The sequence below is a fragment of the Somniosus microcephalus genome, chromosome 2 (assembly GCF_052327205.1).
Source record: "Somniosus microcephalus isolate GS21.2 chromosome 2, FLI_Smic_1.0, whole genome shotgun sequence".
NCBI lineage: Eukaryota > Metazoa > Chordata > Chondrichthyes > Squaliformes > Somniosidae > Somniosus > Somniosus microcephalus.
In genome coordinates, this window is record NC_140988.1 from 351,572,131 (window position 1) to 351,593,235 (window position 21,105).

Genomic DNA, 21,105 nt, shown 5'->3' on the forward strand with positions numbered 1-21,105 from the left:
ATGCTGTTTAGGGAAGGAAACCTGCCGTCCTTACCCAGTCTGGCCTATGTGTGAGTCCACTGGTTGACTACAATGTCGGCCCTCTGAAGTGGCCTAGCAAGCCACTCAGTTGGATCAAACTGCTGACGTTCTAAGAAGGCCCACCACCACCTTCTTAGGGCAACTAGGGATGGGCAATAACTGCCTGTCTTCAGTGATGCCCACATCCTGAGAAGGAATAAATAGCAGATGAAGAATGTCATTAGGATGAGATACCAGAGGACCAGCTAAAAAGGTTATGTTTGACAGTAAATGTGGTTTCTGATTATATCTCCACTTTTCCCCAGGTAGAAGTATCTCAAAGCATGGAGAACGTCTCGAGTTCATTCAATGTCACTGGCTCATCGGGCTGGAGAACAGCTGATCAATGCTTATCGAGAATGGAGACACCTACAGTCAGGATAGGCCTTTACATCTTCATAATGGTGATTGTGACAGTCACAATGGTTGGCAATTTCCTAGTGGTGCTCGCGGTTGTCTACTTCAAGCAGCTGCAGTCTCCAACCAATGCCTTTGTGCTATCACTATCCATAGCTGATTTCCTTGTCGGGATTATGGTGATGCCCTATAGTATGATCAGGACCATTGAAGGATGCTGGCACTTTGGATCCATCTTCTGTCAAATCCATTCAAGCCTGGATGTGCTGTTCTGCACCGCCTCCATCCTTCACCTGAGTTGCATTGCCCTGGACCGCTACTATGCCGTCTGTGACCCTCTTGTGTATAATTGCAAGATGTCACCCGGCAGGGTGGCCGCTCTGCTCCTCGTCTGCTGGATGGTCCCCGCAACTATATCGTTCATCCAAATAATGCTGCAGCTACACAGATCGGGCATTGATCCGGACTTGCTGGCCAATGGCAGCTGTGCGCTCGTGGTGAACAGGGCCTATGCTGTCTGTGCGTCTCTAATCGCCTTTTATCTGCCCATGTTCATGATGCTGGCGGCATACTGGAAGATTTACAGGGCAGCTAGAAAACAGGCGATTCAGATTGACGCAATGGAGAACCAAGTCCAGGGATGTGCCTCAGGTTCAGTAACGGCTCAGGCACACAAACAATCCATGAAACGGGAAAGAAAGGCAGCTAAAACCCTGGGGATAATTATCGGCACATTTCTTGTCTTCTGGTTGCCCTTCTTCACAGCGAATATCATTGATCCTTTCTTGGGTTACAAGATAGACAGAGCGACTTGGGAGGTGTCGGTCTGGCTCGGCTACAGTAATTCTTCCATGAACCCATTTCTCTACGGATTTTTCAACAGGTCATTCAGACAAGCATTCCTCCTCATCATCGGCTGTAAGATCTGCGTTCCCCGATCTCTGCAGAACTTTGATTTAGCCAACATCAAGCGGGATGCTGCACAGGGGTTGGTGCACTGAGGGTGTAGACACGGTGAGGATGTGTGCACTGTGCCAGCTTGGGTCATATAGTGGTAGCGGTGATTGCGTTACAGCATCTATGTGGCATTCCGCTGTCTGCCACTTTCATTTTGTTTCTTTTGAAAGGATTAACATCTTCCTCAAAATAGCAAGCAGGAGAACTTCTGGGGGTAATTTTGACTTTGTGCGATAGTGTAAAATGGGCGATCGCGAGTTGGCAGCCCGTTTTACAACTCTCCCGATTGGCGCCCGGTTAAGCAACACCTCGATTTTAAAATTCTCATCCTTGTTTTCAAATCCCTCCATGGCCTCGCTTCTCCCTATCTCTGTAATCTCCTCCGGCCCCACAACCCTCCGAGATAGCTGTGCTCCTCTAATTCTGGCCTCCTGACTATCCCCGATTTTAATCGCTCCACCATCTATGGCCGTGCCTTCTGTTGCCTAGGCCCTAAGCTCTGGAATTCCCTCCCTAAACCCCTCCGGCTCTCTACCTCTCTCTCCTCCTTTAAGACGCTCCTTAAAATCTACCTCTTTGACCAAGCTTTTGGTCACCTGCCCTAATTTCTCCTTATGTGGCTGGGTGTCAAATTATGTTTTGTAACACTCCTGTGAAGCACCTTGGGATGTTTTACTATGTTAATGGCGCTATATAAATACAGGTTGTTGTTGACTTCAATCAAAATAAAAATCAGGAGAGATTTATAACGGGCGGCTGAATCGATATCGTCCATTTAACACTATCACCCAAAGTCAAAATTGCCCCCTTAATGAATTCATTACCATTATCACACAGAGCAATGTCAAAGCAGGCAGTGGGAGGAGGGAGAGGGAGAGGGAGAGGGAAGAATTTCTCCGTTCATTGGGATAGATCTTGATTTTTTGCAATAGTGTAAGACGGGTGATAGTGAGTCGGCAGCCCATTTTATATCACTCCCGATTGACTTCACAAGTGGCACCAACTGATGAGCTGCCAATGTTAGCGAACTGGCACAAGTAGTCAATGGAAATAAAAATAAAAAGCGGGAGAGATGTAACAAGGGCTGCTGACTAGCTAGCACCTTTCTTTACACTAGCGCACACAGTCAAGATCTACCCCATTGTGTGTAAGAACACCGTAAATACAATTGGGAAGATTTTCTCTGGTCTACATTTCTTGCAGAATCCTAAACGTCAAAATTGGAAATGCTGAATATTACGTTTTGATATTTTTGACCATCTTTCCACACAAAGGATTTGGCTAGGCGTTACCTTTAAATGTTAGATACCTAAAGCAAAGTGTATTCACACAAGTTTATATAAAAAATGCCGAGATGAAATGATAATGAGCTAAATATTGAAGTTTTTCCACCAAAGACTGAACACAATAGGCAATTCATTAGCCCGCCTTGGTGATTGATTAGCACCTCACACCCATTGTGTTGGGAAGTCTCTGGTGCCAGGTGCTTCTCTGTCATAGGTCCCTCCTTCTGGTTGTGAACAGAGGGTGATAAAAATAGGGACAGAAACACACAAGGACAGGTTTTTTAAGCAGAACTTTGGTGGAGCAGACTTTTCGCCAGACTTTAAAGGTTAGGATGCGGGAGGACAATTAGAAGATATTGACGCTGAAAATCTTTAGGATGCAATCCTTTCCAGTAGGCCCATTGTTGACCCTGCTGGAGTTTATTGGGTCAGTGGGAGGACACTTAATTTGCATGGTGCAGGCAGGCATAAGCGCTACTATGGGTGCATGTCTGGTACCTGCCTGTCCCATGTAGCTAGATTTAAAATAATTGGTAGCAGTAGTTCTTAATAAGATTAATTAATTAAAAGATTACTTAAGCAGTTAAGTTTAGGGGACAATTTAAATCTTTGGGATTCTGTAGTTTTAAAGAGTCAAACAGTAGGGTTAATTGGAGGCAGTAGAAGCCGTTAGAAAACCGGTGAAACTGGTTCTGTAACCATTTGAACCGGGGTGTCTGATTGGCTGCTAACAGTTTATAAAGGCCAGTGTGGGTGCGGTGGCACGGAGTGCTTCTGCTGAGCGTTTGGTAAGTGAGAGAGCTCAGACAAGTGGGGAGTGAGGGGCTGTTTTTGTCTGTTTAAAAACCTTTATAAGTTGGTAAGTTCTTTTAATTAGAGGTGTGATCTTCACCTAGAATAGGGGCAGAGGGTCTTTTAAATAATATTAATAAATTTAATTAATTGCATAGAATGGGAGAGCAGGTGATGTGTTACTGCTGCAATATGTGGGAGCTGGTGAATACCATTGATGCTCACGGTGATTACATTTGCAGTAAGTGTTTGATGCTAGAGGAACTCCGGCACCGTGTTGATGAGCTTGAGACCGAGCTTCATAAACTGCGACACATCAGGGAGGGGGAGAGTTACCTGGACTCTATGTTTCAGGAGGTAGTCACACCTTTGAGATTAATTAATTCAGATGTAGTCCGTGGTCAGGGACAGGATGGTGTGACTAGGAGTGAGGCAGGTACGGGGATCCAGGGGGTAGTGTTGGAGGAACCGCAGCCCTTGCTCTTGTCCAACAGGTTTGAGGCTCTTACTCCCTGTGAGGATGGGAATGGGGACTGCAGGGAGGATGAGCAACCTGGCCACAGCACTGTGGAATGGGGGGCCATTCAAGTGGGGGGAGTTAAAATAAATATTGTAGTGGTAGGGGATAGTATCGTTAGGGGGATAGATAGGGTTCTTTGCAGCCGAGATAGAGAGTCCCGAAGGCTGTGTTGCCTGCCCTGTGCCAGGGTTAAGGACATCTCCTCTGGGCTGGAGAGAAACTTGGAGTGGGAGGGGGAGGATCCAGTTGTCGTGGTCCATGTTGGTACCAATGACATAGATAGGACAAGGAAAGAGGTTCTGCTGAGGGAGTTTGAGCAGCTAGGGGCCAAATTAAAAAGCAGAACCACAAGGGTAATAATCTCTGGATTACTACCTGTGCCACGAGCAAATTTGGCTAGGGTAAATAAAATTAGAGAGTTAAATGCGTGGCTCAAAGACTGGTGTGGGAGAAATGGGTTTTGCTTCTTGGGGCACTGGGACGGGAGAGAGCTGTTCCGTTGGGACGGACTTCACTTGGCCAGTGCTGGGACTAGAATCCTGGCAAATCGAATAACTAGGGCTGTAGAGAGGGCTTTAAACTAATTAGTGGGGGGGAGGTATTAAGAGAGCAAAAAATAAAAATGACAGCAGAGAAGGCAATAGAGCAAGGTAGCAGGGGAATTAAAAACCAGAGCGTGTCAGGAAGGGACAGAATGTATAAAGATAAAGGTAAAGTAGTAAAAGGGGTAAACGCAGGAATAAATTGTCACAACACATATTTGAAAGTACTTTAATAGACGAGTTGATGGTACAAATAACTACACATGGGTATGACCTGGTGGCCATTACAGAAACATGGCTGCAAGGTGACCATGACTAGGAACTAAATGTACAGGGGTATTTGACAATTAGGAAGGACAGACAGGAAGGAAAGGGAGGTGGGGTTGCTCTGTTAATCAAGGATGGAATCACTGCAATAGTCAGAAATGATATTGGGTCAAAGGACCAGGATAGTGAAACAGTTTGGGTGGAGATAAGGAATAATAAGGGGAAAACGTCACTAGTGGGTGTAGTCTATAGGCCTCCTCACAGTTGCAACTCTGTTGGTCGGTGTATAAATCAGGAAATAGTTGGGGCTTGTAATAAGGGGACAGCTATAATCATGGGGGATTTTAACTTTCATACTGACTGGACAAATCAAATTGGGCATGGCAGCCTTGAGGAAGAGTTCATAGAGTGCATTAGGGACGGGTTCCTTGGGCAGTATGTAACTGAACCCACCAGGGGGCAGGCAATCTTAGATCTGGTCCTGTGTAATGAGACAGGATTAATAAAAAATGTCCTAGTGAAGGATCCCCTTGGAATGAGTGACCATAACATGGTTGAATTCCAAATTCAGTTGGAGGGTGAGAGAGTTGGATCTCAAACCAGCGTACTGAGCTTAAATAAAGGAGACTATGAAGGTATGAGAGTAGGATTGACTAAAGTGGACTGGGAAAATAGATTAAAGTGTAGGACAGTACAAGAGCAGTGGTTTACATTCAAGGAGATATTTCACAACTTTCATGATAAATATATTCCACTGAGGAAAAAGGGGAGTAAAAGAAAAGATAGCCATCCGTGGCTTAGTAAAGTAATAAAGGATAGTATCCAACTGAAAACAAGGGCATATAAATTAGCCAAATCTAGTGGGAGGATAGAAGATTGGGAAGCATTTAAAAGCCAGCAAAGAATAACTAAAAGATTAATTAAGAAAGGGAAGATAGATTATGAAAGTAAACTAGTAAAAAATATAAAAATGGATAACAAAAGTTTCTACAGTTATATAAAAAGAAAAAGGGTGGCTAAAGTGAACGTTGGCCCCTTAGAGGATGAGACCGGGAAATTAGTGGTGGGGAACATGGAGATGGCAAAAACGCTGAACCAATATTTTGTATCAGTCTTTACAGTAGAGGACACTAAGAATATCCCAACACTGGACAAACAGGGGGCTATGGGGGGGGGGGGGGGGAGGAGGAGCGAAACACAATTAAAATCACTAAGGAGGTGGTACTCGGTAAAATAATGGGACTTAAGGCAGATAAATCCCCCGGACCTGATGGTTTACATCCTAGGGTCTTGAGAGAAGTGGCGTTAGGGATTGTGGATGCATTGGTGATTATTTTCCAAAACTCCCTGGACTCAGGAAAGGTCCCGGCAGATTGGAAAACTGCTAATGTAATGCCCTTATTTAAGAAGGGAAGTAGACAAAAGGCTGGAAACTATAGACCAGTTAGCCTAACATCTGTGGTTGGTAAAATGTTGGAGTCCATTATTAAGGAAACAGTAACAGGGCATTTGGATAAACATAATTTAATAGGACAGAGTCAGCATGGTTTTGTGAAGGGGTAGTCATGTTTGACAAATTTGCTCGAATTTTTTGAGGACGTAACGTACAGGGTGAATAAGGGCGATCCAGTGGATGTGGTGTATTTGGACTTCCAAAAGGCATTTGACAAGGTGCCACACAAAAGATTACTGATCAAGATAAAAAATCACAGGATTGGGGGTAATATACTGGCATGGGTAGAAGATTGGCTATCTAACAGAAAACAAAGAGTTGGGATAAATGGTTCATTCTCGGGCTTGCAATCAGTAACTAGTGGTGTTCCGCAGGGGTCAGTGCTGGGACCCCAACTCTTTACAATCTATATAAACGATTTGGAGGAAGGGACCGAGTGCAACATATCCAAGTTTGCCGACGATACAAAGATGGGAGGGAAAGCAGTGAGTGAGGAAGACATAAAAAACCTGCAAAAGGACATAGACAGGCTAAGTGAGTGGGCAGAGACTTGGCAGATGTAATATAATACTGGAAAGTGTGAGGTTATGCACTTTGGCAGAAAAAATCAAAGAGCAAGTTATTATCTAAATGGAGAAAAACTGCAAAAAGTGCTACAGTACAAAGGGATCTGGGGGTCCTGGTGCATGAAACACAAAGTTAGTATGCAGGTGCAGCAGGTGATCAGGAAGGCCAATGGAATCTTGGCTTTTATTGCAAGGGGGATGGAGTATAAAAACAGGGAAGTCTTGCTGCAGTTATACAGGGTATTGGTGAGGCCACACCTGGAATACTGCGTGCAGTTTTGGTTTCCATATTTAAGAAAAGATATACTTGCTCTCGAGGCAGTTCAGAAAAGGTTCACTCAGTTGATGAGGGGGTTGACGTATGAGGAAAGGTTAACTAGGTTGGGCCTCTACTCATTGGAGTTCAGAAGAATGAGAGGCGATCTTATCGAAACATGTAAGATTGTGAGGGGGCTTCATCGGGTGGATTCGGTGAGGATGTTTCCACTGATGGGTGAGACTAGAACTAGGGGGCATAATCTTAGAATAAGGGGCTGCCCTTTCAAAACTGAGATGAGGAGAAACTTCTTCACTCAGAGGGTAGTAAATCTATGGAATTTGCTACCCCAGAGAGCTGTGGAAGCTGCAACATTAAATAAATTTAAAACGGAGTTAGACAGTTTCCTAGCAGATAAGGGAATTAGGGGTTACGGGGAGAGGGCAGGGAAGTGGATGTGAGTCTAGGTTCGGATCAGCCATGATCCTATTGAATGGTGGAGCAGGCCCGAGGGGCCGTATCGCCTACTCCTGCTCCTACTTCTTATGTTCTTATGATTACATTGGGGGCAGTTCAGAGATGATTCACTAGGTTAATTCCAGAAATGAGGGTGTTGACTTATGAGCAGACTGGGCCTATACTCATTGGAATTTAGAAGAATGAGAGGTGATCTTATTGAAACATATAAGATACTGAGGGGGCATGACAAGGTAGATGCAGAGAGGATGTTTCCCCTCGTGGGGAAATCTAGAACGCGGGGGCACAGTTTTAGAATAAAGGGTCGCCCTTTTAGAACTGAGATGAGGAGGAATTTCTTCTCTCAGAGGGTCGTAAATCTGTGGAATTCTCTGCCCCAGAGAGCCGTGGAGGCTGGGTCATTAAATACATTTAAGGTGGAGATAGACAAATTTTTGCAAGATAAGGGAGTGAAGGGTTATGGGGAGCGGGCGGGGAAGTGGCTTTGAGCCCAAGATCAGCCATGATCTTGTTGAATGGCGGAGCAGGCTCGAGGGGCCAAGTGGCCTATTCCTGCTCCTATTTCTTATGTTCTTATGATTAGAGGGGAGTTGAGGAGAACTTTTTTCACCCAGAGGGCAGTGGGGTCTGGAACTCACTGCCCGAAAAGGTGATAGAGGCAGAAACCCCCATCACATTTAAAAAGTATTTGGATGTGCACTTGAAGTGCCATAACCTACAAGGTTACGGACCAGGAATTGTAAAGTGGGATTAGGCTGGATAGCACTTTCTCGGCCAGCACAGGCATGATGGGTCGAATGACCTCCTTCTGTGCCATAACTTTCTATGATTCTATGCTTCTATGTTATTTTGTTTAAGTAAAGTAAGATGGCCCACTTGTGTGGGGAAGCATAGCTTGTTCATAATTTTGTATTATTACGTGAAGGCATGTTGTACTGATTGCATTGGGGGTTTGTTATTTTTGTATAACCATGTGAAGGCATATTGTACTGACTGAAATAACTGTTGCTCTGTATGTCCATCAGCTGTCTGGGAAATAAAGTAATTTCATGATTTGTGTCTAGTCGCATCTTACTGAATGATTTCTCAGTCTGCCTTCAAAAAGATTGGGGAGGCTTACATGGGGGGATGTGCAAAAGGCATGATGTCCAGTTCAGGTCACTTGCGGATCCTGTTGTTACACCCCTGAGTTACACTATTGTATGTTTAGATGTTGGGCCCTAGACGAATATGAGGACTTAGGCCTAGAAATTCACTATAGCCCCGTTTGGGGCGCCAGCCTCGCCAGAGCACTAAAAGTAGCGCCCCGGAAGCAGTCGCGACCGCCCGCTGGAAATTCAGTTGGCGTGCCCCAGAGGGAAGCACGGCACTACTGGAGGCGCCCCGCATCCCTCTTGTGGCGCTGCAACTGAATATCGCTGTGCAACGTGCTGCAGCGCCACACGCTGCAGCACGGCGCGCTGCGGTACTGCAGGCCTTCCTCCCCTTCTTAAAGGGGAGGGGCCTTGTGCAGCGCGATCGAGGATCGTGAGTGCCGGCAAAAGAGCCCGGCACCGAGGAGAAGTGCCGGGCTCTTGGAACGCAGTTGGCACCACTCCGCGGGGGGGGGGGTGGTTGTTCAGGAGGCCGGGGACGGGAGCGCGGAGAGGTGCTGGCAGGCGGCCAGCAACAAAAATGGTCGCCCCGCACCTCCTTTAATTAGCGCCTCTACCGCCGCAGGTAGGCCTCCCTGAACCGGTCGCACATAGCGTCCGGCGTTAAAGCAGGGGGCGCATGTAAATATCGCGATCGGGGCATTAGCGGGGCGCTGCGCACACCGATGACGTCATTGGTAGCGGTGCAGCGCTAACGGCTAGCGCCGCCATTAGCATCCCGCTGAATGCAGCGGGAGGCGTGGCCAGTGGCTTCCGACCCACTTAGCGCCCTCTTAAGGCGCTAACGGGTGGCGCAGCCCACTGAATTTCTAGGCCTTAGTGTTTCTGTTATTCTCACATACTGACAATCTGAGCCCTTGGGTTGAATTTAATATTGGGCTTTTATTTGAGTGGTTGTCCTGGCATTGCACCTGGGATATGCCAGCTCCCTGAGAAACCAGGAGCCTGGTGAGCAACCACAGGTGACACTGACTGCGATGCCAGTGTTACCGAGCTGGCACAAGCAAAGCGATTGCTGAGTCTACCACGGAGCTGGAGATTTTGTAGGCAGATTAGCATAATGTGGGCTGTTTCATTGCACTGATGTATAATCTTGTGCTGTTATGGTGTGCAGGGGATTCAGTATTATTGTATTGATTCCTTGGTTTGCCTACAGTCAGCATGACTGTAACCTGGGTAAAGCATTGGGACATCATTGGTACAATGTTATGGCGTGAAATTGCACAGTGAAGTGTCTACCTACAACGATGTATTAAACAGTTTACCTCCTTTGTTCAAATGACAGAGAGGAATTTCATACAAACACATTGGCCCAGAAATTCGGGTCTCCACGGGTGAGTACGCACGGGGTACTCACCCGTAAGCCCAATGGAAGTGCCGGTTTCGTGCATGCACTGCACATGCACGGGAAACCGGCACTTCCGTTCCCCTGAAAGAAGGGGTTCAGAAGTCGAACGCGTGCGCCGGAGAGGCAGCGCGTGCGCATTGAACTTACGTTTTTTTTGCAGGTTTCTCCGGGAGGGTAAGTCTCCAGCAGTTACACTTTTAAAAAGCAGGCGCAAGGGCTGCTTTTAACAAGGTAAGTGGTGAATTAATTAAAATTAAAACATGTTTTCCACAGGTTTATTATTTTTAAATACTTTAAAGAAAGGTAAGTTTATTTTTAGCCCCGTTAGAAAATGTAATTAATTTTTTCAAAAATTTAAATTATTGTTTAAAATAGTTATTTCGTGTGGTTTATAGTTTTTTAAAAATGTGATGTTTTTTTAAAATTTATTTGAGGTTTTAATGATGTTTTGGGGCTTATAGTATTTATAGGTTTGACAGGTCTTCCTGTCAAACTTATGAATGAAGCATTCCCTGCTACCATTGGCTCTCCGTGGCCCATGTGAGCCCAGGGGACACATCGAACTAACTGCGCCCCTGGGATACGCAAGCACTGCGTGCCGGCAGTTGGAGGAGGCCCAGGATCGGAATCTCACGGGGGCCCACAGCTCAACGGCCGGCGCGGTAGGTAAGTGCAGGTCGGGGGCTTGAACCCGCGGGAAGCTCCCGACCCGAATTTCTGGGCCATCAATGTGCTTCTGCGCTAATATTGCACAACTTGATTCCAACCCATTAGTGCTGCAAGGTGCCAATCTTGGCTCAGTGGTAGCACTCACACCTCTGAGTCAGAAGATTGCAGGTTCAAGTCCCACTGCAGGGACAAGAACATAAAAGCTAGGCTGACCCACCAGTACAGTACATAAGAAATAGGAGCAGGAGTCGGCCATACGGCCCCTCGAGCCTGCCCTGCCATGAGGAGGCGCTGTACTGTCAGGTGCCGTCTTACAGATGAGACGTAAAACTGATCAGTTCTCGCAGGTGGAAGTAACTGATCCAATGGCACTATTCAAGGATGAGCTGGGGAATTCTCCCTGGTGTCCTGGCCAAATACCTATCCCTCAACCACCAATCATTAAAGCAGATAATCTGGTCGATATCACATTGCTGTTTGTGGGAGCTTGCTGTGTGCAAATTGGCTGCTGCGTTTCCTACATGACAACACTTCAAAAGTACTGTAGTGTCCGTGTGTAGATAAAGACACTGAAGACAGGAGTTGGTTCATAGGTATTTACTAAGCAAGTCTGGGGGGGGGTTTCTAAAGGATATACACAATACACAGGCTTATATAGCCCAAGTGGCAATTACCGGCATTACGCACACCTGGGGCTCTTAAAGGCACATACACCATAATTGCTGTTAAAGGCACATACACCACAATTCCTCCCCTTCTAGCTAACTAGTACATCATATTTTAAGTAATTATTAATTACATGTTATATGCAAAATAATATACATTGCTGTATTAATTAATTATAAGTTAGTCTCTCAGGAGGCTTCCTGACTCGGTCCGGATAACGCCTCGGGGGTGTAGTAGTTTCTGGTGGTGTAGTAGGTTCTTCTGGCAAGGCTGATTCGGCTTGAAGGCCAGTGTCGGGTTCATCGGGCTCCAGTATCACTGGATCGGAGGTAGATATGGGTATCTCTACTTCATCGTTAGATGTATAGAGTGGTGATGTAGGTTGTCCCTTTTCGGATGACTTGATGATTTGGTCAGCATGGCGCCTTATTATGCTGTCTCCAATGTCCACGGTATACATCAGTGGTCCTAATCGTGTGCAGATAGTTCCAGGCTGCCATTTCTCGGTACGGTAGTCCCGGGCCAAAACCGGTTGGCCTATCTGGAAGGCCCTAGTTGGCCTTTCATTCATGCCCTGAAACTGCCGGTTCTCCACGTCCCTTCGGATGTTGGGCTTGACCAAATCCAGCCGGCATCTTAGGTTTCTATTGTAGAACATCATGGCGGGAGTTTGGTTAGTAACCATATGCGTTGCATTCCTATATGCAAATAAGAAGTTATCCACCTTGTGCTGAAGTTTTATGTCTTCATTACCCATGGCCTTGATGGCCTTCTTGAAGGTCTGGACAAACCTTTCAGCCAATCCATTGGTGGCGGGATGGTATGGGGCGGACGTGTAGTGCTTTACCCCATTGTTCTTTAAGAACTTTCTGAATTCTTCGGACACAAATTGCGGTCCATTATCAGAACATATCTGCTCCGGCAGCCCATTCCTGGCAAATATGGTCCTTAATACTGTGATGGTTTTTTCCGTGGTGGTGGAGGACATCTTTATTACCTCCGGCCACTTGGAGTGTGCATCAACCGCGATTAAGAACATTGAGTCCATAAATGGACCAGCAAAGTCGATGTGCACCCTTTGCCAGGGAGATGAGGGCCACTCCCATGGATGTAGAGGGGCCTGTGGCGGAGCATTTTGGACCTTCTGGCATCCTAGGCAGCTCTTGGTCATGTCTTCGATGTCTCCATCGATACCTGGCCACCATACAAACGCCCTAGCTAGGTTCTTCATTTTCACTCCACCCAGATGCCCCTCGTGAAGCTCCTTTAGCACTTTATCCTGGAGTTTGGGTGGAATCACCACTCTGGATCCACACATCAAGGTTCCTCGGCACACTGACAGCTGTTCTCCTCTTTGCGAGAATGCTGGCAACAGTGTTTCGCCATGTGCTGGCCATCCCTTCACTGTTAAATCGTAGACCCGTGAGAGAGTAGGGTCATTTCTTGTCTCCCTTTCAATGGCAGAATTTGTCACCGGTAGACATTCCACTATGGTAGAGTGGAATATCTCTACTGGGTCTACTGTAGGTGCCTCTTCTATTGTTGGCAACGGTAGGCGTGATAAACCGTCAGCATTCCCATGCTGTTTTGACCCTTTGTATTCAATGTTGTATTGGTGTGCCCCTAGAAAAAGGGACCACCTCTGTAGTCTTTGTGCCGTCATAATGGGGACACCTTTTTTAGGGTTGAATATGGAGATGAGGGGTTGATGGTCAGTCAGCAAGGTAAATTTTTGTCCGTGTAGGTAATGGTTGAATTTCTTCACTCCCCATACCAGGCTGAGTGCTTCCCTGTCTATCTGGGCATAGTTACGCTCAGCTGAGTTCAATGAGCGTGACGCAAAAGCTATCGGCCATTCCGAGCCATCAGGGAATCTATGGGACAATACCGCTCCTATGCCGTAAGGGGATGCATCGCACGCCAGTCTGATTGGTTGTGATGGGTTGTAATGAGCCAAAATTTTCTCGGATGTGATTAAGTCTTTACATTTATGGAAGGCACGTTTACAGTCTTCGTTCCATTTCCAAATCACTCCTGTCTGTAGAAGATCATTAAGAGGGTGTAGAATAGTTGATAAGTTCGGTAAAAATTTATGATAGTAATTTATTAATCCCAGGAATGACCTTAATTGTGAAACATTTTCAGGTGCTGGGGCTTTTATAACTGCTTCAATTTTTTCAGGTGACTTATGCAACCCTTCCTTATTAATTATGTGGCCACAATATGATATCTGATTTTGGAAAAATTCACACTTGGGGCGATTTGCTCGTAGGCCCCGTTCTTTCAGCCTAGTGAGCACCTGCTCCAAATTGGCAAGGTGCTCATTGTCGTTTTCTCCTGTTACAAGGATGTCGTCTAGGTAGCAATGAGTCCCCGGAATCCCTTGCAGGACTTGCTCCATAGCTCTTTGCCAGATAGCTGGAGCTGATGCTATTCCAAAAACCAGTCGATTGTACTGGTACAGGCCTTTGTGTGTGTTTATTGTGAGATACTTTTTAGAGGTCTCCTCAACCTCCATCTGTAGATATGCCTGTGCCAAGTCAATTTTTGTGAAACGTTTCCCTCCGGATAGTGAGGCGAAAATATCTTCTATCCTCGGAAGAGGATACTGTACCGTGTGAAGGATCGGGTTTACAGTCACCTTAAAGTCCCCACAGATGCGAATTTTTTTCTGTTCCTCAGAGTTATTTTTCAATGTTTTTTTCATGACTGGAACGATGGGTGTTGCCCATTCGCTCCAATCTATTTTGGATAATACGCCTGCCTTTTCCAAATTCTTCAGCTCTGCCTCGACTGCCGGACGTATTGCGTATGGCACCGGTCTTGCCTTAAAAAATTTTGGAATTGCTGTATCTTCCACTTTTATTGAGGCGGTGATGCCTTTCAAGGTTCCTAGTTTCTCTTGAAACACTTCTTTGGCGTTGGCCAAGATGTCTTTTAATCGTTCAGGTATGATGTCATTTTTTTTCCCTACTGGTCACCGTCAGTGCCTGAATGGAGTGCCAGTCTAAACGTATCTTCCTTATCCATTCACGTCCCAACAACGGTGGACCACCATCTTGTAGAATGTATAAATACAACTTTTGTATTTCTTTGCCGTTGTATACCACAGGCACCCTTATTTTTCCTTTGGGGTAGACTTTCTGCCCCGTATATGTTTTTAAGATAATGGATGTGTCTTTTAGAGGTATATGCGAAAATAGCCTCTCGTAATCTCGTCAATTTATTACGGTTAGAGCTGATCCTGTATCTAGCTCCATTTTAACTGGGGACCCTGCTATTGTGAGGGTAACCCAAATGGTTTGGTAATCCTCTTTGGCAAGTACATTATGTAATTTGAGACAGCTTAGTTTCTTGTTTCCGGAGTCGCTATCGCTATTCTGGTCTTCGGAGCTATTGTCCGTCATCATTTGTACCTTCCTGTACTTTTCTTTATTGATTTTTTGTTTTCTGTCAGTGGATTTATTTTGTCCAGATTGGCATACCCGTGCAATGTGTCCAATCTTACCACATTGCCTGCATGCTTTGCCCTTGAACCAGCAGTCCCTCTGGTTATGGGTGGATCTGCCGCAGCGATAACATCTTCCGAACTCCTGTGTCATTTTATGGGTGCTGAAGTCCTGTGTCTCTTGTTGTATCTCTGCAGCTCCTTTTGCTGCTGCTTCGTATGATACAGCCATACTGAAAGCTTTGTCCAATGTTAAATCTTTTTCAAGAAAGCAGTCTTTTTTGTGTTCCTTCACTTAAGAGACCGCAAACAATTTGTCTCGAAGATAATCCGATAGTCCTGCTCTGAATTAGCAGTACTTTGATAGCTTTCTTAATTCGGTTAGGTAATCAGCGTTACTTTCATTCTTGTGTTGATTTCTCCTGAAGAACTTGAATCGTTCCGCTATCAGCAGCGGTGTTGGGTTTAAATGCTCCTGCAGGGTATCAACAATTTCTTTAAAAGTCTTGTCCTTTGGTTTGACTGGAGTGATTAAATTTCGTAACAGCCCGTATGTCTTCGCGCCCATTAAGTTCAGAAGTACTGAAGCTTTTTTTTCATCTGTTATTCCATTTGCAGTGCAATAAACCTCTACTCTTTCCACGTATGTAGTCCAATCTTCTATTTCGCCATCAAAAGCCTCAATATTACCAGATTTAGGCATTTCAGAAAAGATATGGCGCTTCCCGCGCTTTTTTCTTTCTCTCTGTAGCAACGATATGGCGCTTCCTGCGCTTTCCCGCCGCTGCTACCGATAACAACGCTGTTTTACTGTGGTTTCCGTTTATTCACTGTTGGCTCTTAAAGGCACATACACCATAATTGCTCTTAAAGGCACATACACCACAAGTACTTCATTGGCTGTAAAGTGCTTTGGTGTGTCCTGAGGTCATGAAAGGTGCTAAATAAATGCAAGTGCTTCTTACTTAGAAATTAAAATTCAAGTAAGTTAGGGGCACGAAATAACAAGGAGGGGTAAATTTCACTCACTGGTACAGATTTCAGTCACAATTTTCTTTTTTTTAAAGTTCTGAGTGAGTGCGTCTTGTGCATCTTATGGCTTTTACCAGCTGAGGCCAATAGTTGATCACAAATCACAAGATTGTTCAAAAAACATAACACTACCAGGATAAACCGGCAGAGGGAGACAAGTCTTTTGCAGACATACTGCCTGTTTGCAACTTAAGAATGTTTCTGCTGTATATGTTACATGGAGGTGACCCTAACCCCAGCTGTATTAGCCAAAACATCCCTTTCCCACAAGTCTGGCACAGTGTACACATACTTGCACTTCACAAATTACATATGATTTTTCTTTTCCCTGTATGTTTGCCCCTCATCCTCGGAAAGTGACCGCCCTCAGCACTTTCCCCAATGGGCCTTCCTTCACATGAGAATTTGGGCAATGAGTATCTAGGTTATTTTTCCATGGGGGGGTGAGGGGTCAATCACCATCGAGCTCAATCCTCTCCTCACCCGAAGTCCATACACGTCTGCTTTCCAGCAGTTTAGCTGTCAGCCGTGGCTCAGTGCTTCTGAGTCAGAAAGTTGTGGGTTCAAGTCCCCCTCCAGACACTTGTGTGCATAATCCAGGCTGACACTCCACTGCAGTGCTGAGGGAGTACCGCACTGTTGGAAATAATGGCCCAGAAATTCGGGTTGGAGGCTTCCCGCGGGTGCAAGCCCCCGACCTGCACTTACCTAGCGTGCCGGCCGTTGAGCTGTGGGCCCGTGTGGGATTCCGATCCTGGGCCTCCAACTGCCGGCGCGCAGTGCTTGCGTATCCCAGGGGCGGAGTTAGTTCGAAACGTCCCCTGGAATCACGTGGGACATGGAGAGCCAATGGTAGCAGGGAATCTGTATTCATAAATTTGATGGGAAGAGCTGTCAAATCTATGAAAACAATTCAGCCCCAAAACATCACTAAAACTTCAAATAATTTTTTTTTTTAATCACATTTTTAAAATAACTAAGTTACAAAATAACTATTTTAAACAATTTTAATTTTTGAAAAAATTAATTACAGTTTCTAACAGGGCTAAAAATAAACTTACCTTTCTTTAAAGTATTTAAAAATAATAAACCTGTGGAAAAAATGTTTTAATTTAACTTAATTCACCACTTACCTTGTTAAAAGCAGGCCTTGCGCCTGCTTTTTACAAGCGTAGCTCCTGGAGACTTACCCTCCTGGAGAAACCTGGAAAAAACCCAGAAGTTCCAGGCGTACGCGCTGCCTCTCCGGCGCACGCGTTCGACCTGTGAACCTCTTCTTTTAAGGGAACGGAAGTTCTGGTTTCCCACGCATGCGCAGTGCATGCATGAAACCGGCACTTTCGTTGGGCCTACGTGTGAGTACCCAGCGCGTACTCACCCATGGGGACCCGAAGTTCTGGCCCGCTGTCTTTTGGATGAAACATTAAACCAAGGTCTTGTCTGCCCTCTCAGTTGTACATAAAAGATCCCTTTGCATATTTTGAAGAAGAGCTGTAAAGTGCTTTGGGACATTCTGAGGTTGTGAAAGGTGCTATATAAATAAATCTTTCTTTTCTATTAACAAGGGTCAATGGACAGCAATCAGAAGCAAACACTCCGTCTGTGCTTTTTTCCACTGTCTGGAAAGTAACTGCATTAAATAGGCTGTTTAATTATGTAGCTATGTACAGAGGGAGATTTTGAGAAACAGAGGCCTGAATTTTCCAGGTGGGCAGGATTGGTGGCTGGTCGGGTGGGAAAGTGGGGGTTTTTTTGCAGCGGGTCGGGACCCTGCTGTGAACCTGCCACAGCGTGCCATTCCCAATACAATAGCAAAATACTGCGGATGCTGGAAATCTGAAACAACAACAGAAAACGCTGGAAAAACTCAGCAGGCCAGGGCAGCATCCGTGGAGAGAGAAACAGAGTTACTGTTTCAGGTCGAAGACCTTTCATCAGGCCTGCTGAGTTTTTCCAGCGTTTTCTGTTGTCGTGCCTTTCCCAATGCCGGGTCTGTCAACTCTGAGCAGACTTGACTAGCATGGCGGGAGACCTAATTCAAATGATTAGCATCCAGTTGCCAAATGCTTAACAACCTGTTTTCACTTATCTTTTGTCTTTTACTTCATGACCACAGGATCCCTGCTGTGCGTAGGCCACGGCCGGCAACCTGAGGCGTGAGTTCAGTGGCCATTGCTCCAGCTGATTACTTGACAGCTTCAAATGTACAGTAAAAGGTCCCACCTGACAGATGATCACTTTCCTCAGGCAGAAGTTTTTTCTCAGTCCATTTCCAGCACACATTCTGCAGGCTTTCCACTTTCCACTCTCCAGCCACTCTCACCTCATTGGAAGAAAACTCTCACCATTGACAGATCGCTTCTGTCATCTCTACTTTACCTGCCATCTATTCATCAACATGAGTGCCTTTTATACCCTCTCACCTTGATCCTTAGAATCCCACCACGATCAACCCCAACACCAGCAGCACCAGGCACACCAGCACCAACCTTCTCCGCAATCAACTGATGCTGCACAGGATACAGGGCATCAGCACCTGACCACATTTCTGCCTGGGAGGCCAGGGATGGCCTCACCATGGCCAGATTTACTTCACTTGTTGCTGTACAGCCTGGCTACCAAATGATATGCCAGGTTGGCACCACTCCACACCAACACCATAAAGCATCCCTACAATGCCCAAGCCATTCCTTTCACACTCCTCAGCATTGCGGGGTTACCGTTATGTCTCACTATTCACTGCAACTCACTAAGCCACTTCCAAAGGTGCACACAGATCTGTCCAAGAACGCAAACTGTTGAAAATAAATGTTAAAATGTTTGACGTCACATTAACAGAAACTTTACATGAACATTGCATAAAACACCCAAGTGCCTACCCTTCTGTGTTGTTAGTTGGTATGATTGCAGTAGGATGAGGGTGAGTGGGAGGGGTGGCTAGTGAGATGGGGATGTGATAATTTAGATAGAGAGGGATGAATGGAGGTGCAAGGTAAGTTGGTGTGAGTAAGGATGTGCAGAATGATGGGGATGTGATGAGAGGCACAGCAGGATGAAGTTGAGTGTGGCTTTGTACTAACGTTTTGTGATCTACTGAGATCATTGAAACATTTGCAGCACTGCACCCAGATCCTCCTGACCATATCCCTGCTTGTGCCCTCCTGTGCAATGTGCAACCAAGCTGTGTTGATCTTCTGGGGAGGCGTCTTCTGCTCATGGGAAGGGCAGAGGACCACCCTGCTTGCTGTGACTCCCTCCATAAGCATATGGAGGGAGTCATGGGAGAGCCTGGGTGCAGCCGTGCACCTCTGTGCAGTGCTTGTCAGTATTTGCAGCACCTCAATGCTGTGGAACACTGACAGCACAAATGCCAAGACAAACGTGGCCATGGTCCCTTTAAGGAAACCAGCTGATGAAGCGTCATCAAATGACATCACCAGACCCGCTTCCTCTAATTGGGCTGGATAACACACTGAGCGGGGCTTAACTAGCCCAAACGTAAAGTCATTTTGCACAGTGGGCTGCAGCCAGCAGCAGGGTCGGGACCCGCAGAGGTGAGGAAAATCGCGGCCTTAGTGTGAGAAAGCGACAAAAGAAAAAAACAGAGAGATTGCTGTGTGAGAGGGGGGGAGAGAGAGGATATGAGGCAGAAGCTCCTCTTTCTTGCTAAGGTGCCAAATAATTGCTAGGGTGCCAGGCCCCGAGGAAATTCAGCGGGGGAAGATTGGGGAGAGCATCGTAAACCTGTAACAAAGAGTTTCCGCTACATGCTCTGACTATCAAACACCCATATGCAAAACAGAACAATCTGCTCCAATATGTTTATCAGAGAGTGAGACATGGAACCCAAAATTCCTGGGTTGTGGAAGGGCTGAAATCAGGATTTGCACCAGAATTTAGGGTGGAATCCAAACTGCTGCGGTTCCCCCTCATTGTACAAAACAATTCTGACCTAAGGGGGTGATGTGCCAAATAATTGCCTGAATCCATGAGGTTACAACTTAAAACTAAAGGCTTTTATTAAGTAAAAACCTTGGCATCAAGTTAACACAAGGCAACCATCATTCATCACTGACCCAGCCCTTATGAGTAAAACCCAGCTCTTATAAATAAGACTCACACCAATCAGGAGGATCCATAAAGGCGGAGCTAGGGAGGAACATTAGTGGTTACACCTGTAAAAGATTTACAGACACTAACAAGTACAACAACAGGCAATCCAGAACACAGAGTTATTTCATCACATTCACCCCCTGCTATAGATTCAGTCTGTCAGGAGGTCTGATAATCCTCTGGGAATGATGTAACTCTTGCCGAGGCTCCTCCCGGAGTACTAACTCCGGTTCATTCGAATTCCCAGAATCATCAGTGTTTTCCACACTGAGGGTTTGTGTCTCTAAAGGTCCAATACCACGATTAAAAATTCTACTCTCAGAGTCGAACTCTTTGAGCTCCAGCAGGTGCAAGATCTTTAATAGAGACCGTATCCTCTTGCCCATCCGGATATTGAATGTACGCATACTGGGGATTAGCATGAAGGAGTTGTACTTCCTCCACCAGTGGATCAGTCTTGTGGCCTCTCACATGCCTGCACAACAGCACAGGGCCCATGGTCGTCAACCATGTGGGTAACGATACTCCATTTGTAGCTTTTCTTGGAAAGCTAAACATCCTTTCATGAGGGGTGGCATTCGTCGCTGTACACAAAAGAGACCTTATGGAATGCAGCACATCTGGCAGGACATCCTGCCAGCGAGAGGTCGGCAGGCCTCGCGACTTCAGAGACAATACGATAGCCTTCTACACTGTCGCATTTTCTTTCTCGACCTGCCCATTACCACGAGGGTTAAAGCTGGTAGTTCTACTCGTTGCAATTCCTTTCGATAGCAAAAACTGTCACAATTCTTCACTCATAAAGGAAGAACCCCTATCACTATGTATATAGTTAGGCATGCCAAACAAAGAAAACAGTTGGCAGAGGCATTTAATTACAACAGCACTGGTCACATCCGAACAGGGGATAACAAAAGGGAACCGAGAGTACTTGTCTATAATATTAAGAAAATAGACATTACGGTCGCTCGATGGAAGGGGACCTTTAAAATCGAGACTCAAACGCTCAAATAAGATGAGCTGGCTCGGATGGCTTATAGAAGCGGCGTTTGCATTCAGCACAAACACGACAGGTTCTGGTCATTGTCTGGTCCTCCTCAATAGAGTAGGGTAGATTGTGGGACTTAATGAAGTGGTTCATT

General features: G+C 45.9%; 1 protein-coding gene across 1 annotated transcript in view; it reads left to right on the top strand.

The window, feature by feature from the left end:
• Positions 1–1,418, top strand: part of LOC147123690 (trace amine-associated receptor 1) — a 56,329-nt gene extending 54,911 nt beyond the window's left edge. Inside the window, exon 3 of the mRNA XM_085966940.1 lies at positions 327–1,418. Within this exon, the coding sequence (XP_085823066.1) occupies positions 327–1,418 (1,092 nt within the window). The remainder of the gene's footprint in view (positions 1–326) is intronic.
• Positions 1,419–21,105: the final 19,687 nt, after the last annotated feature.